General features: G+C 45.9%; 1 protein-coding gene across 2 annotated transcripts in view; it reads left to right on the top strand.

Annotated features, from left to right (window-relative positions):
• The window catches only part of FNDC4 (fibronectin type III domain containing 4), a 30960-nt gene extending 14213 nt beyond the window's left edge, over positions 1–16747 (top strand). Inside the window, exons 3-6 of one of the 2 annotated variants that reach the window (XM_075201007.1) lie at positions 4951–5155; positions 9939–10028; positions 14330–14460; positions 15127–16747. In XM_075201007.1, coding sequence (XP_075057108.1) covers positions 4951–5155; positions 9939–10028; positions 14330–14460; positions 15127–15159 — 459 coding nt within the window. In that variant the 3' untranslated portion in view covers positions 15160–16747. Of the gene's footprint in view, positions 1–4950; positions 5156–9938; positions 10029–14329; positions 14461–15123 lie in introns of both variants that reach the window. The other variant, XM_075201006.1, reaches the window with a different exon arrangement.
• Positions 16748–17640: the final 893 nt, after the last annotated feature.

The raw sequence follows: 17640 nt of genomic DNA, 5'->3' as shown, positions 1-17640 counted from the left end.
ACGTGTGTGTAGGTGTGCGTATGTGTGTGTGTATGTATATGCACTTGCGTGGCTGCGTATTGGTGTGTGTATGTGTGTGCATGTGTATGTATGTGCATGTGTGTGTACGTGTGTGCACGTGTTATTGTGTGTGTATGTATGTGCACGTGTCTGTGTATGTGTGTGCACGTGTCTGTGTATGTGTGTGCACGTGTGTGTATGTGTGTGCATGTGTATGTATGTGTGTGCACGTGTGTGTGTATGTATATGCACGTGTATGTGTGTGAACGTGTGTATGTGTGTGCAAGTGTGTGCACGTGTGTGTGTGTATGTATATGCATGTGAATGTGTGTGAACGTGTGTGTATGTATGTGCACGTGTGTGTGTATGTATATGCACTTGAGTGTGTGTCTGTGTGTGCACGTGTGTATATGTATGTGCATGTGTGTGTGTGTACGTGTATGCACGTGTTGTTGTGTGTGTGCACGTGTGTGTGTATGTATGTGCACATGTCTGTGTATGTGTGTGCACGTGTCTGTGTATGTGTGTGCACGTGTCTGTGTATGTGTGTGCACGTGTGCGTGCATATGTGTGTGAGAGTGCAGATATGGGTTTCACATTATTCAATATGTTCTCAAATTCCACCTTATTATCAAAAACGTAATCTACAAATCATTGCTCTAAAAAGAGTTACGACATAGAATATTCCCTACAATCCAAACTGTACAACTCCCTACTCGGTTCCACTTAGTTCTTAGCTGTGACCGGATGGGATAACTTCCTCAATCTGACTGTCAGGAACCTGTCTTTAATGACCATTCCTAGCACTGCTGCTTGGCCTTCAGGCACTCACTGATTGTAAGTGCAAACTGTTCACTACCCTGGCGCCCCAAGTTGCAGGGGAACAGATTCTGCCACCACCAGGATCCTTCACCAGCACTGATAACGACTTATTACTGAGTGTTGGAGAACCTCATTACTGGTGGCACTGACTGGTTCCTCCTGACCACTAGAACTCCAGGACAGAAGGCAGATGTGACAGCATGGACCGGCTATACCACCCTGTCTGTTGCTGCTGGGAACCGGCTGGGCTTACTTTGCCACCGTTCCCTTTCTTTATCCAAAAATGCGCCTTCTGATCACAGTAGGAGGGGCTTGCACGAGCTGCCACCACTGGACTCCTTACCGACATCCAGTACCGGGTTTCTTTTGGGTAACTGTTGCTGCGAGTGTACCCCGTTACTGGTACACTTGGGCTGGTACCCCTTACCGCTTACTATAGATCAGAGTTGCTGTGGATGAATGCCCCCCTGGCCTATCACACTGACCAGCTGCTGGGTAGCGGCAGAGCAGTGCTACTAGGAGCCGGGTCCAAACCTCAGAAACAGTCGGAGAACGGATTAGAGTTGGGTCTAATCTGTAGATCACAGGAATACAGCAATATTGAAGATGTTTTCCAGCAGGTCTTTGAAGCAAGTGATGCTTATTTGCTCTCACACTGGTTGAAGGTATCAGGTGATCAGGTCAGATGGAACATCAGAATGATACGTTTCAGTGTACAAGACAGTGCTTTTTATATTGATTTGGACACAGGCTATCTTTAGAATCAGGATGCAATGTGCTTACACAAACATGGATTTACATGCATTGCAAAGATAACAATATTTACACTTATCTGTGATATCTTAAAACCATGCTGTGATTTCCTGCATCTTACAGTGGACAGCAGTCTAAATACATATTCCTATGACCCTCACACATTAAACGATCGAATTAGCATGAGATTAGCATGAGTTCTTTCTTCTAACAGTTGCAGAAGACACATTTCTTACAAAGCAAAGAATTCCCCAGGAAAAGTTGTAAACCCCAAACAAGGCATTTCCTTACACCAAGATATACAAAAGGCTTTCAAAACAAAGGCTTATTGTATCAGATATATACATCAGAAATAAGTCATTTCCTCTAGAATAGTTAAAACAGAAAAAACTAATTCCCCCCCCCCCTGCTCTCAGAAATTAAAGATTTCCCTTACCAAAATATACACAATATCAAAAATAAGTGCATGTGCAATTATATAAATAAGCGCCCTGCGCTATTTCCTTTAAATAAATTTATACCAGAAGTTATTTATAAGTGATCCAGTCAGAGTACTCTTGACCTCTTCCTATAGATCAGGGTTGCTGTGGATGGATCCCCCCTGGCCTATCACACTGGCCAGAGCTGCTGGGTAGCAGCAGACCGGTGGTCCCAGAAAGTTGGGTCCAAACATCAAAACAGCCAAGAACGGATTAGATTTTGGGTCTAATATGTAGATCCCAGCATAGAGGAGTTTCCAAGCAGGTCTTTGAAGCAAGTGATGTTTATTTGCAGTCACACAGATTGAAAGTATCAGTGATCAGGTCAGATGGAACCAGAAGAACAATTTTCAATACAAGACAGTGCTTTTTATACAGATTTGGACACAGACTCACAGGGTAAGCCAGCTCCCTTGAGGTCTGAGCTATTTTTAGAATCACATGCAATTTGTTTACCCAAACATGGATTTACATGCAATGCAAAGCTTACAATATTTACACTTATCTGTTAAATCCTGAAACTTGCTGTTATTTCCTATCATCTTGTGCTGTGTACAATGTTCAAACAGGTTCTAACACTCTGGACAAAAGGCCACACTGCTGGGCCTTCGCCTAGAGCAGGAATTTGACACTTCATCTCAAAAGACTTAGTTAGCATTTCCTGCTATCAGACTCCCTCCCCACATATGCCTCTAGCATAGTTAAAACAAAAAACTAATTTTCTCCCCTGGTCTCAGAAATAAAGATATCTCCTTTACCAACATTATCATTAGCAATTATATATATAAGCGCCCTGTGCTATTTCCTTTAAAAAAAAATTATACCACAAGTTACTTATAAGTGATTCAGTCACAGCAGAGAATGTGTTAACCATCAAAACTGAACAGAGTGTTATCTCTGAAGGTCACAGGAATACAGCAGGTATAGGGGTCTCACAGGACAGCCGGGAGATGGATGAGAGTGTTAGTCCTTATCTGTAGGACACAGGAATACAGCAGGTATAGGGGTCTCACAAGATAACCGGGGGATGGATGAGAGTGTTAGTCCTTATCTGTAGGACACAAGAATACAGCAGGTATAGGGGTCTCACAAGATATCCGGGAGATGGATGAGAGTGTTAGTCTTTATCTGTAGGACACAAGAATACAGCAGGTATAGGAGTCTCACAGGACAGCCGGGAGATGGGTGAGAGTGTTAGTCCTTATCTGTAGGACACAGGAATACAGCAGGTATAGGGGTCTCATAGGACAGCTGTGGGATGAATGAGAATGTTAGTCCTTATCTGTAGGACACAGAAATACAGCAGATATAGGGGTCTCACAGGAGAGCCGGGGATGGATGAGAGTGTTAGTCCTTATCTGTAGGACACAGGCATACAGCAGGTATAGGGGTCTCACAGGACGGCCGGGGGATGGATGAGAGTTTTAGTCCTTATCTGTAGGACACATGAATACAGCAGGTATAGGGCTCTCACAGGACAGATGGGGGATGGATGAGAGTGTTAGTCCTTATCTGTAGGACACAGGAATACAGCAGGTATAGGGGTCTCACAGGACAGCAGGGGGATGGATGGCAGTGTTAGTCCTTATCTGTAGGACACAGGCATACATCAGGTATAGGGGTCTCACAGGACGGCCGGGGGATGGATGAGAGTGTTGGTCCTTATCTGTAGGACACAGGAATACAGCAGGTATAGGGGTCTCACAGGACGGCCGGGGGATGGATGAGAGTGTTAGTCCTTATCTGTAGGACACAGGAATACAGCAGGTATAGGGGTCTCACAGGACAGCCGGGGGATGGATGACAGTGTTAGTCCTTATCTGTAGGACACAGGAATACAGCAGGTATAGGGGTCTCACAGGACGGCCGGGGGATGGATGAGAGTGTTGGTCCTTATCTGTAGGACACAGGAATACAGCAGGTATAGGGGACTCACAGGACAGCCGGGGGATGGATGACAGTGTTAGTCCTTATCTGTAGGACACAGGAATACAGCAGGTATAGGGGTCTCACAGGACAGCCGGTGGATGGATGAGAGTGTTAGTCCTTATCTGTAGGACACAGGAATACAGCAGGTATAGGGGTCATAGGGGTAAAGGCATACTGCAGAAATAGACAACATGACCCTTATGAATAATGATGTTTATTTGCTCAACTCTTTGCTCTTAGATGAACTGATACACAGAACACACACTAATTGGCATAAATTTGAATAGCCACTTAAGCAACTTATCCCATCCTATGGGGTTGATGTGATCAGGGTGGTCAGTCTTTGAGCCCCGTTCATAGACTGCACTGATCCAGCCAATCTGACTAAAACTGACTGGGGACTTTCTGCTCCTGTTTAGTTCATTTACCTGTGAATGGGCTTTATACATATAAACACTCAGTAGCCTATTACAGTACATTTTTTTTCATTTACATTGAAATACACCAAATGTATTACTCTCTATGTCTGTTTTGTGTCTTCCCATTTCCATGTGCCGGAGGAGTTTCTGCCATATTAACTGATTTTACAACCGTATTATTTTCTCACTTCCTTTTCCGGACAAACTTAAAATGGATCTAACGCATTTCACATATTATCTGCCTCAGTTTGTATTTATATAAGAGTTACAAGTCTAAAGCTCAGCTAATAACACGACATTAATATGTAAAGGACAGTGTAGCCAGCATGTGGCCTCATCAGGGGTTATGTGATATAAAGACATCTTTGTGTTTTCTGGGCTTTACTGTTGATTAATGGTCCCTTGGAGTCCTTTCTTCATAAGAGAAAAGTCAGAGACATTTAATTCCTTAAATAGTTCACGGTAATGCCCAGTACCGAGGTCTGTCGTACCTATTAGAGCTGCTACATTATATAGATACTTATTCCTAATCTCCGTATTCTTCTCAGAGGCAGGATGGACAAATCCACAGGTTTATACGAGAGGTGAACACGACAAACCGAGCCTGTGTCCTGTGGGACCTAGAGGAGGACACGGACTACATCATACAGGTGCAGTCTATCGGTTTGTACAGTGAAAGTCAAGCAAGCAAGAGAATTCATTTCCGTACATTGAAAGAGACGGATCGCTTGCCATCAAACAGCTCGAACCAAGGTATGTACCATATATACTAAACAAGTTCCTGTATACTGCCAGCTTATAGCCTGTACATGTTTACTGATGTCTGATGTTCATGATGCTTTCTGTAGCCTGATAAATATTGTACTGCCCCTACAATTCCTGTACCCTGTCACTTATATTACTACCTGTCGATTGTCACCTACACTGCTACCTGTACCCTATTACCTACACCGCTACCTTTACCCTGTCACCTACACCGCTACCTGTACCCTGTCTCTTATACTACTACCTGTACATTGTCACCTACAACGCTACCTGTACTCTGCAACCTACACAGCTACCTGTACCCTGTCACTTATACCGCTACCTGTACCCTGACACTTATACCGCTACCTGTTCCCCGTCACCTACACCGCTACTTGTACCCTGTCACTTATACCGCTACTTGTACCCTGTCACTTATACCGCTACCTGTACTCTGTCACCTACACCGCTACCTGTACCCTGTCACTTATACCGCTACCTGTACCCTGTCACTTATATCGCTACCTTTACCCTGTCACCTACAACGCTACCTGTACCCTGCCACCTACACAGCTACCTGTACCCTGTCACTTATACCGCTACATGTACCCTGTCACTTATACCGCTACCTGTTCCCCGTCACCTACACCACTACTTGTACCCTGTCACTTATACCACTACCTTTACCCTGTCACTTATACCGCTACCTGTACCCTGTCACTTATACCGCTACCTTTACCCTGTCACCTACATCGCTACCTGTACCCTGTCACTTATACCACTTCCTGTACCCTGTTACTTATACCGCTGCCTGTATCCTTTAACTTATACCACTTCCTGTACCCTGTCACTTATACTACTAACTGTACATTGTCACCTACACCGCTACCTTTACCCTGTCACCTACACCGCTACCAGTATCCTGTCACTTATATCACTACCTGTACATTGTCACCTACACCACTACCTGTACCCTGTCACCTACACCTCTATCTTTACCCTGTCACCTACACCGCTACCCTGTCACTTATATCACTACCTGTACATTGTCACCTACACCGCTACCTGTACTCTGCCACCTACACCGCTACCTGTACCCTGTCACTTATACTACTAACTGTACATTGTCACCTACACCGCTACCTTTACCCTGTCACCTACACCGCTACCTGTACCCTGTTACCTACACCGATACCTGTACCCTGTCACTTATACCGCTACCTGTACATTGTCACCTACACTGCTACCTTTACCCTATCACCTACACCGCTACCTTTACCCTGTCACCTACACCGCTACCGCTACCCTGTCACTTATATCACTACCTGTACATTGTCACCTACACCGCTACCTTTACCCTGTCACCTACACCGCTACCTGTACCCTGTCACTTATACCACTACCTGTACATTGTCACCTACACCGCTACCTGTACCCTGTGACCTACACCAATACCTGTACCCTGTCACTTATACCACTACCTGTACATTGTCACCTACACCGCTACCTTTACCCTGTCACCTACACCGCTACCTGTACCCTGTCACTTATACCACTACCTGTACATTGTCACCTACACCGCTACCTGTACCCTGTGACCTACACCGCTACCTGTACCCTGTCACTTATACCACTACCTGTACATTGTCACCTACACCGCTACCTTTACCCTGTCACCTACACCGCTACCTGTTCCCTGTCACTTATACCGCTTCCTGTACCTTCTCACTTATACCACTTCCTGTACCGTGTCACTTATATCGCTAATTGTACCCTGTCACCTACACCGCTACTTGTACCCTGTCACTTATACCGCTAACTGTACCCTGTCACTCATGCCACTTCCTGTACCCTGTCACTTATACTGCTACCTGTACCCTGCCACCTACAACACTACCTGTACCCTGCCACCTACACCGCTACCTTTACCCTGTCATTTATACCACTTCCTGTACCTTGTCACTCATACCACTTCCTGTACCCTGCCACCTACAACGCTACCTGTACCCTGCCACCTACACCGCTACCTTTACCCTGTCACTTATACCACTTCCTGTACCCTGTCACCTACACCGCTACCTTTACCCTGTCATTTATACCACTTCCTGTACCTTGTCACTCATACCACTTCCTGTACCCTGCCACCTACAACGCTACCTGTACCCTGCCACCTACACCGCTACCTTTACCCTGTCACTTATACCACTTCCTGTACCCTGTCACCTACACCGCTACCTTTACCCTGTCATTTATACCACTTCCTGTACCTTGTCACTCATACCACTTCCTGTACCCTGCCACCTACAACGCTACCTGTACCCTGCCACCTACAACGCTACCTGTACCCTATCACCTACACCACTACCTGTACCCTATCACCTACACCACTTCCTGTACCCATGAAACCTACACAGATTCCTGCACACCCCATTATTTCCTGTACCCTGCGAGGTAGTTCAGCAAAGTCTTTAGGCCCACCTGTGCCCATCTGTGCAACCTTTCAGGGTGCCTCTTGGTGAGTGGGTGCCCTGAAAACCCATGGTGAAAATAGCACTAGGAGGACCTAGTGGTTGTCACATCACTGGGAAACCGTGTGACTATTTTGTCCTGGCCAAGATAATAATGGTAGTTGCCTATAACTCCTGCCTCAGGTTAGCGCTTACTGTCCTAGCTTGTGCCAATCACCAGCCCCTTGGTAGCGCTCCCAGGTAAATATCCATTCAATGTAAAGAGTAAATTTAGTAATCAAAGGTAATAAATATTAATATTGACAGTGAAAAAGGTCCATCAGTGGCCACCCCTGGGTATCCAGACTTATAATTATGCTGTGGCGGTGGCTCGTCCCTGAGACTGCTGGCGAGACAGTGATCCTACTTCACTGTCACAGATCCATAAGACCTACAGAGATAAAGGCAAAGGCTTGCCGATCCTTGCTGTCCTTCTACCGCACTCCAATATTCCATCAGTATCGCATGAGTCGTACCCCAACCTCAGTCCTGACATTTAGCACATGACCCACAAGAAAGGGAGCTGGTTCCCCAGTAGCAGTGCTTATGCAATTCTGATTTCCAGCCTCCAGGGTGGGCTTATGCTTCTTGGCTTCCCAATTGGAAGCCTTTATTTGTCAGAGCAAGATCCTGGCTCTGATTGGTGGTTCTTGGATCATGGGGCAGTAGCAGCTGTCCTGAGTTGTCTGTCTTTTGTCCCCCTGCTGTGGCTGCTCCATGTTGTCTGGGATGTCCTGAAAAGAAGAATAAAACTGGGGAATGGGTCCAGCCAAGCACTGCTCCATGAATTAATCCTTAGACTGCTGCAGAGGAGTATCGCTCTCTGGATGACCAGCACATCCTCCATACGCTAGCTGGGCTCCTGGAAACCTTACATGGCTAGCGGTAGTGGCTTGACTCAAAGCTTAATGCAATTTTGGTGCAGGCTGTGCTTCTCACTGAAGAGGTTGTGCCCAGGGTGACTATAGTTCTGTTACAGACTGGGACACATGCCTATCATCACCCTTCTGGGTTCTGGGTGCTAAGTGTGGCCAAATTTATAGGGGAAAAGTAATGTATGCAGCAGGAACACAAAGGTCCCCACCTGATGACAATTAAGAAGTCTAAAAGGTATAGTCCTCAAGAACAGACATTACAAATTAAACCCTACAGACAATGTACCTTCAATAGGGTTGAGAGGGTATCTCAGTGGGCTAAACCTGCATTCTCATTATGACTGGCACCCTGTTCTCGCCACAGCGATATCTATGGCATTTCAGAACAAATAAACATAATATATAAAAATAAATCATCATACAGCTGTGCATGATCAATATTACTGGTGGGGATCATTACTGCGACATTTAACGTGCCAACGGGAAAATGTCGGCAGACTAAATGCCGACACTATCATTGTGTAGACAGGTGGACAATGTCCGAGAGATGGATTTAAAGCAAGAGTAGTTTTTATTTGTGATGCCCGAAACCCTACTCTCACCACATCCTACCACTGCGGCCCACCTAGCCCTCCTACCTTACAAAACATACTGCTTCCCCTTCTCTGCTCTCTGCACTACTTATCCTTACAGTGTGCCCACACTGTTCCTCCCTAGCTCATTGCCCACACTGCTTCCCCTAGCCCACTGTCAACACTGCTGTCCATAGAGCTTTCCACGGTCCACTGCATGCTCTATTTCCCCTAGCCCACTGCTGATACTACTTCCACTAGCCCACTAACCCATTACTTACCCTAAGCCACTGGCCACACTGCTGTCCATAGAGCTTTCCATTGCCCACTGTGTGCACTATTTCCCCTAGCCCCCTGCTCATAGTGCTTCCACTAGCCCACTGACCCATTACTTCACCTAGCCCATTGTCATTCACTAACCCACTGTCCACACTGCTTCCCCTAGCCCACTGTCATTCACTAACCCACTGCAAACACTGCTTTCTTTTTCTCAACCACCCCCATTGCTTCCCCTAGCCCACTGTACATACTACATTCCCTAGCCCACTGCCCACACTGCTTTCCTTAGCCCACTGCCCACGCTGCTTCCCCTAGCCCACTGTATATACTACATTCCCTAGCCCACTGTATATACTACATTCCCTAGCCCACTGCCCACACTGCTTTCCTTAGTCCACTGCCCACGCTGCTTCCCCTAGCCCACTGTATATACTACATTCCCTAGCCCACTGCCCACACTGCTTTCCTTAGCCCACTGCCCACGCTGCTACCCTAAGAATATTGCCTCACCCAATTTATACTCACAGTATATATAACAGTAATGTCTGTGCCTGTACAGGGGACATCACCGTACAAGGAGTAGACAAGGAACGGCAGTTGGAGACCGGAGAGATCATAATTATTGTCGCTGTTCTACTGATGTGGGCAGGTGAGTGAGGTCTACATCATATACTGCACATTATATGCTGTTGTACGGACATCAGATATCTCCCCTCCTGCTAATAATTTGACACTGGACCTGTCCCCTCCTCCTAATATACAGACAAAGGTCCTGTCCCCTTCTCCTAATATACAAACACCTGATATGACAGGATCATGGGAATGCTCATCAGCTGTCAACCCAGGAGGAACAGGGCCCTCCAGATCTGTGCCCGCCTGGCCCGGGGATTGTTTCTTGACTGCCATAGGACAAGAACCTCCATCAGAAGATGGGGGCAGCTAATACAGGGGCCTTCAGTTGTGTGAGGGGGACCACGTCTGTCTTGCCTGCTACTCAATGTTTAAGTCAGTTAGGGGTTTGCCTAAGGACCTGCATTTGGACACAAATTTGCAGTAATAACTGGTTGTCCCAAAGATAACCCTGACCTGCTTCTGATTGCAGGGTTTGGTCACAATAAGATTACCTTGGCCAGCTCGGGTCGAATTTGGCCCTCTCCAATGCTATGCCCCACATACAGCACATCAGCCATCCCCATTTGACATATGTCCAGTTGAATGGTCAACACTGTCTGTTATTTTCGCCTTTGGATTTGGAAAACATGATCCAGATATTCCTCCCAAGCCTCACTAAAAATGACTATTTCACCTGGGTAAACTCCTGACAGCTTTCCAGGAGGTGATCCGCCATCCTCTCCCCTCCTCCTAATACACAGACATCAGGACACACTGACCTCTCCCCTCCTCCAAATACACAGACATCAGGACACACTGACCTCTCCCCTCCTCCTAATACACAGACATCAGGACACACTGACCTCTCCCCTCCTCCTAATACACAGACATCAGGACACACTGACCTCTCCCTCGTAATACACAGACATCGGGACACACTGACCTCTCCCCTCCTCCTAATACACAGACATCAGGACACAGTGATCTCTCCCCTCCTCCTAATACACAGACATCAGGACACATTGACCTCTCCGTCCTCCTAATACAGACATCAGGACACACTGACCTCTTCCCTCCTCCTAATACACAGACATCAGGACACACTGACCTCTCCCCTCCTCCAAATATACAGACATCAGGACACACTGACCTCTCCCCTCCTAATCAGGGCTGCCAAGAAGAATTCAGGGCCCGGGTACAACAAATTCATGGGGCCCCCCCTCATAGTCAAATAAGCCCCAAAAATTTTTTGCGCCGCCTTACGGCGGCGCCAAAAAAATTAGGTGTATGGTCATGCATTCAGGGGCGTAGCTAGCCAAACGGCGGTGCAAAAATTTTGGGAGGTGTGGTCATGCATTTTGGGGCGTGGCAAATGTGCCATTGGGGCGTGGCTAACATAAAAACCACTAGGCTCTCAATTCGCCGGAGCGTCACATATGTTCAAGCACTCCTGACTTTCAGGACATCTACCACCACAGTGTAGTATACAAACAATGCAGTGTGTACACAAACAGTTCAGTCTTGGCCTACACCTTACATTGGGCACAACATTCACCAAAAATTGGTATTGTCCCTACTAGAATCACAACATTTCACATACTGTCCTGCTCTCTCCTACCTGTTCTTCTCACTTTCTCCACCTGTGGCTGCTGGTTTCTTTAGTTGCGGCTTGTCTGGATCCTGGAATGCTGGGGGCCCTATTTGGAAAAAAATAGCTACATTTAGATAATTCCAAACAACCCTGGCGTTAAATCAATACCATCCACGATTAATAATTAGGCCTTCCTCCAGCTCCAATATTACAATAATGTGCCCCTTCATCATCGCCATGCCTTATGATCACACTGTGCCCTCCATGCTGTTTTTGCCCCCTTCATCTGGCTCCCCTTCATCAGACTATACTATGCTGCTCCCCCCCTTTTTCAATCCCACTGTGCCATGCCCCCCCCCCTTTGTAACCCCACTGTGCCATGCTGCCCACCATTTTTTAACCCCACTGTGCCATGCTGACCCCTGTTTATTAACCCCACTGTGCCATACTGCCCCGTTTTTTAACCCATCTGTGCCCCTCTCATTTTTTCACCCCCTCTGTCATGCTGCCCCCCCCCCCCGTTTTTAACCCCTCTGACATGCTGCTTTCCCATTTTTTAACCCCTCTGTGCTCCCCCTCAATTTTTAACCCCTCTGACATGCTGCTTTCCCATTTTTTAACCCCTCTGTGCTCCCCCTCATTTTTTAACCCCTCTGACATGCTGCTTCCCCGTTTTTAACCCCTCTGACATGCTGCTTCCCCGTTTTTAACCCCTTTGACATGCTGCTTTCCCGTTTTTAACCCCTTTGACATGCTGCTTTCCCGTTTTTTAACCCCTCTGTGCTCCCCCTTATTTTTTAACCCCTCTGTCATGCTGCCCCCCCGTTTTTTAACCCCTTTGTGCCCCCCTCGTTTTCCTCCCTTCACTTACCTTTTCTCCTCTCTTGGTCTTCTCTGCTGCTCTGTGCTCCATTGCTCCAGACTGACTGAATGCTGGGCATGACATGATGACATCACACCCAGCATTCAGACAGTCTGAATAGAGCACAGAGCAGCAGAGAGGAGGGATGCCGGCTCCGCGATCAGGTGAGTATGTTTTGTTTTTTTTTTAAACTAGCCTGCTCCCCCCACCAACGACCGAGCCCCCCCCCCCCCTGCCAAAAAAAAAAAAAAAAAAAAAAAGAAAAGGAAAAAAAACGTTTTGAAAAAAAATATTTGAAAATTAAAAAAAATCAGCAGCGCAAGGGCCCGGGCCGGGCCCCCTGACATGCCGGGCCCGGGTAATTAGTACCCGCTCCCCCCCCCTCTCGGCGGCCCTGCTCCTAATACACAGACATCAGGACACACTGACCTCTCCCCTCCTCCAAATATACAGACATCAGGACACATTGACCTCTCCGTCCTCCTAATACACAGACATCAGGACACACTGACCTCTCCCCTCCTAATACACAGACATCAGGACACACTGACCTCTCCCCTCCTCCTAATACACAGACATCAGGACACACTGACCTCTCCCCTCCTAATACACAGACATCAGGAAACACTGACCTCTCCCTCCTCCTAATACACAGACATCAGGACACACTGACCTCTCCCCTCCTCCTAATACACAGACATCAGGACACACTGACCTCTCCCCTCCTAATACACAGACATCAGGAAACACTGACCTCTCCCTCCTCCTAATACACAGACATCAGGACACATTGATCTCTCCCTCATCCTAATAGACAGACATCAGGACACATTGACCTCTCCCTCCTCTTAATACACAGACATCAGGACACACTGACCTCTCCCCTCCTCCTAATAAACAGACATCTAGACACCGATGTCACGAACACCCAGCCTGTCCCAGATAGAGCAATCTGAACAGCTGGTTGTGACTGGTGTCACCTTAGTCACTTAGCAATGAATACACCTTTTCTGCTGCCATGAACGATTTATTATGGTGTCCATATATTCACCAGAACCACTTATTAATGTTTCACACTTAAATCACATACACAGGTAGCACGAGCCTCCTTGGGCTTCGTAAATTCACAAAGAATCACGGAGAACACACTAGATTACATTTATTTAATCTGAAAAATGCTTCCAAGGCTTAGTTACAAAAAATTAATAACAAGACATACAATATGTTGCACAAATAAGTTTTTGAAAATAAATATGGAAATAAAACGAGAGTCACTACCTACTAGTTAAGACCTGATGTGTGAGGGAACACAATTGAGAAAAATAGAACATTTCAGTCTTGATAGCCCCCTCATGAAAATGCACACATTGTTGTCTAAGGCAGAAGATTTTAAACCTTTCTCCACATAGCCCTCACCCCCCACCTTTGGAGTTTAGCTGTCAATAAGGACAGATTGATCTCCCAGATGTCACAGGGCTTTCAAAGTGATCTTGGGATGTCCTGAGATGCTCACAGGACCTGATTTTTCACCGTTGCCCGTTCAGCTTGGCTGGTCAGGTCCATATCCTCTGCATACCAAAAAAAACTCCTCAGAGCTGCTAATATATCTCTGGATAATTTCAAAAGATTATTGACACTTGCATAGGTTCAAACTCATGTTATTTAGCAAATCACATGTTGAGATTACATTAGAAATTACATAAAATATTCACATTGTTATTTTCTGTTGAATTCTTGTATGACAATCAGTCAATAGATATACTACTTCATCGTCACAACCGACCCATAGTAAATCCATTCATACACTGACATTGATAAAACATTGGAGTGTGAAGTACAGGTCTTAGATCATTACAGGTCATTTGTTGCTGTTTCTTGGGTCTAGCGGTGATCGCCCTGTTCTGTCGCCAGTATGACATCATCAAAGACAACGATTCTAACAACAACAAGGAAAAGGCCAAGCCATCTTCAGAACAGAGCACCCCAGAGCGGCAGACGGGAGGGTTACTGCGGAAGGTGAGTGGTCAGTCTGCTGATCATCAGGACCAGTACACATCACTAGGTCATTCACCCTTGTATCATAGAAAAGAAAGTCACCCCTGCACCCCAGAGCAAAGTATCGCTCCCTGCACCCCAGAGCAGAGTATCACTCCCTGCACCCCAGAGCAGAGTATCGCTCCCTGCACCCCAGAGCAGAGTATCGCTCCCTGCACCTCAGAGCAGAGTATCGCTCCCTGCACCCCGGAGCAGAGTATCGTTCCCTGCACCCCGGAGCAGAGTATAGCTCCCCTGCACCCCGGAGCAGAGTATCGCTCCCTGCACCCCGGAGCAGAGTATCTCAGACCACAAAGCCAAGGGGGTTCATGAATAGCCTCTGGAAGGGGGGGGGCATAGTGTTTGTGTGCCCATCCTTCCAAAGAGGACCGTCTTCTGCACTGACCCAAATAGGGCTGGCTGTTACTTTGGCACCTGTGTATCTCAGTGTAGACCATTGTTGTATGCCCCACCAGTCAAGGTTTTGTGGTGTAGATGATATAGTCTGTATCCCCACAGTGACGATGGTTCATAGAGATACATCTATAGGTGGGAAAAAGGAGAGAAGTCACATTCATGTCTGTTATTTCACCTTATATTATATATAACTCAGCTGTATTTCCATTGACTATATTTTCCTTTCAGAAGAAGACCCCGTCGGTCAACATCATTGAAGTATAGTGTTGTCCACTCGTGGCCCAAGTTCTTCACACTTTGTCCTGGGCTCGTTGGATGAAATGCAGAAAAATTATTGAAGATTTCTTATAGCAATATCACTAGAACTCTGCCACCTGCAGAGATTTCTCAAGGGCTCATCTCATTGACTGTACCCCAAGCAAGTGACATCTCACCGGCTGCGTAACTAATACCTGTGATGGCCTAAAGACATTGAGATGTCCATCTCCACCATATAAGACAGGAAGGTCCAGAAGACATGTGCATTGGTCATACTTAAGTACTATGTCAAAACAGCACATAGAATCCTGCAACACGGTTGGAGTTGGTTAACTAACCAGAAGATTTGGAGAGGTGGTTCAGAGATATGTGCCCATGTTGTCATGGTGCATTCAAATGATTGGGAACTTAAACGGTTCTGTTACTACATTTGGCTAGAATAGTGGTTCTTAACCTATTGGTCATCATCCAATCATGTGACCCCATGCTGCTTATGCTGAGTCCTCTACACAAATATTGTGTGCTACCAACTAATAAACTTAGCAGTCATTATATTTTAATATGATTTTGTACAAATATCTAATTTCTAATTGTTATATTTTAATATAACTATAATATTTGTGACTTGGACACAATAGTAAAGAAATATGTTATTAATTCAAATTATAGAACACAAAACTAGCTTCTAGGTTTAATTTGGGTTCTGGCCGCAAAAGGCTATAGTGTGATGGGTGTAATTTTCCTCCGGGTCACAGTATGAAGAGGACGGGTGTCATGTTCTTCATGGTTGTAGTATGATGAGGACAGGCGTCATTATGAGATGATTGGGAAGATAATTGTGGAGCATTGTCTTTTCTCAGTGTTGAACTTGTGTAAACATTTAGAAGGACAACAAGTTTGATATAACCTTTACTTAGAAATTATACTGACAATACATCAGATGCACCATTCATGTCATTATCATAGGACCACACTAAGGTCACTATGGAGGCCAAAAATACCAAGCAATGTGTCCCTAGCTAATTGCTGCTTTAGTGTTAATATGTTATCAGTGCCTTTATTTTACGTTCTTGTGCTGTCTGTGGTAACCAGTGATAAGTCTGACTAGATGGAAATGAGTCTATAAGTGTATAGTGTCCACCTGGATAGGACCTGAGCGCAGTCAGTCTGGAACTTTCACCGTTACTCGTTACGTTTCTTTGTGTCTGTGAGTATCTGGAATGTGCTGTGGTCCTGAGCATTACCAGGTGCCTGAAATGTGTATACTTGGAACTACTCCTGGTAACTGAGCTATGAAGGTGGTCTGGTACCTAAATTCTGTGTGTAACTGAAATACTGTCACCATTAAATGGGTCCAGATGAGTATTGGGTACATATAGAGAGGGTGTGAGCATGAGAATTGGGGCATATACTTCATTCAGAGAAACGAGGGGGAACACTCATGTGGGGTGCATTTAGACAAATGGGGGTTAACGCATGTGGGGTGAAGGCAAGGGTAGGAACATGTGGGTGCCCTCAGAGAAATGGGGTCCACACTTGTGTCGTGGTATACACATATATATATATATATAAAGAGAGAGAATGATGATGAATATGTATATATATATATATATATTTATATATATATATATATATATATAGAGAGAGAGAGAGAGATATGTCACAATCTGAAGTCCTGTGCCCATTTAGTGGGGGGGTAACATTTCTATGCAGAGAATGGGGGTCTGTGTGACAGAGTGAGAGGATTTGGGGTGCATGCTGTGCACAGTACTCCTTAGCCAGGTAAACGACAGAGATAGACATTTCCCACGGTCTTTCTGGCACCGTGTCCGCACACTCACTGTGCTAAGCTGGAATATGATGAGGTGAGGGAGCCTTGGAGCAGATACTCAGATACAGTGCAGTATATTCCAGCCACAGAGGAGGACAATGAGGATTGTGTGGCTGGAACACATCAGTTTATTCACATTTCTCCACACAGTCACCAGCTTTACGTGGTCAGAATGCCCCAGTGCTCGGAGGTGTTATTGGTGTATCAGGTGCTGTGATTCAGTCACCACTTGTGTAATAGGAACATTTGTGTATCTGCCTCGCGCTGCCCTGAGCCAGCCTCTGTGTTGTAAATCTGGTGCTGTTCCATAGGCCCCACAAATAAACAGTATTGTCATCCAACCTGCGGGCAGAGTCTCTTCCTTCTACCTGTGTTGTTGCCATGTCGGTGGATGTCCTGTCCGGGAGAGCCTGTGACTGATTACTGCATGCTCTGGCCTGTTTGTCCGTGTAAATACGAGTAGCATGTCTTCTCAGTGTCATGTATATGATCTGTATAGAACTGTATAGCTGTGCATTATACTGTATATAGAGCTAATCCTAGATTCTTGCACCATAACAATCGCAAGTCTTCCAGTAACTGAACCAACAGAGTATTTGTACTGAATGTTATTCATGACGCATGCTTTAAGCATGACGCTAAAATGTCATATGTTT

Source organism: Mixophyes fleayi, chromosome 3 (genome assembly GCF_038048845.1).
Source record: "Mixophyes fleayi isolate aMixFle1 chromosome 3, aMixFle1.hap1, whole genome shotgun sequence".
Lineage (NCBI taxonomy): Eukaryota > Metazoa > Chordata > Amphibia > Anura > Limnodynastidae > Mixophyes > Mixophyes fleayi.
This window is presented reverse-complemented; position numbering and strand designations above follow the sequence as displayed.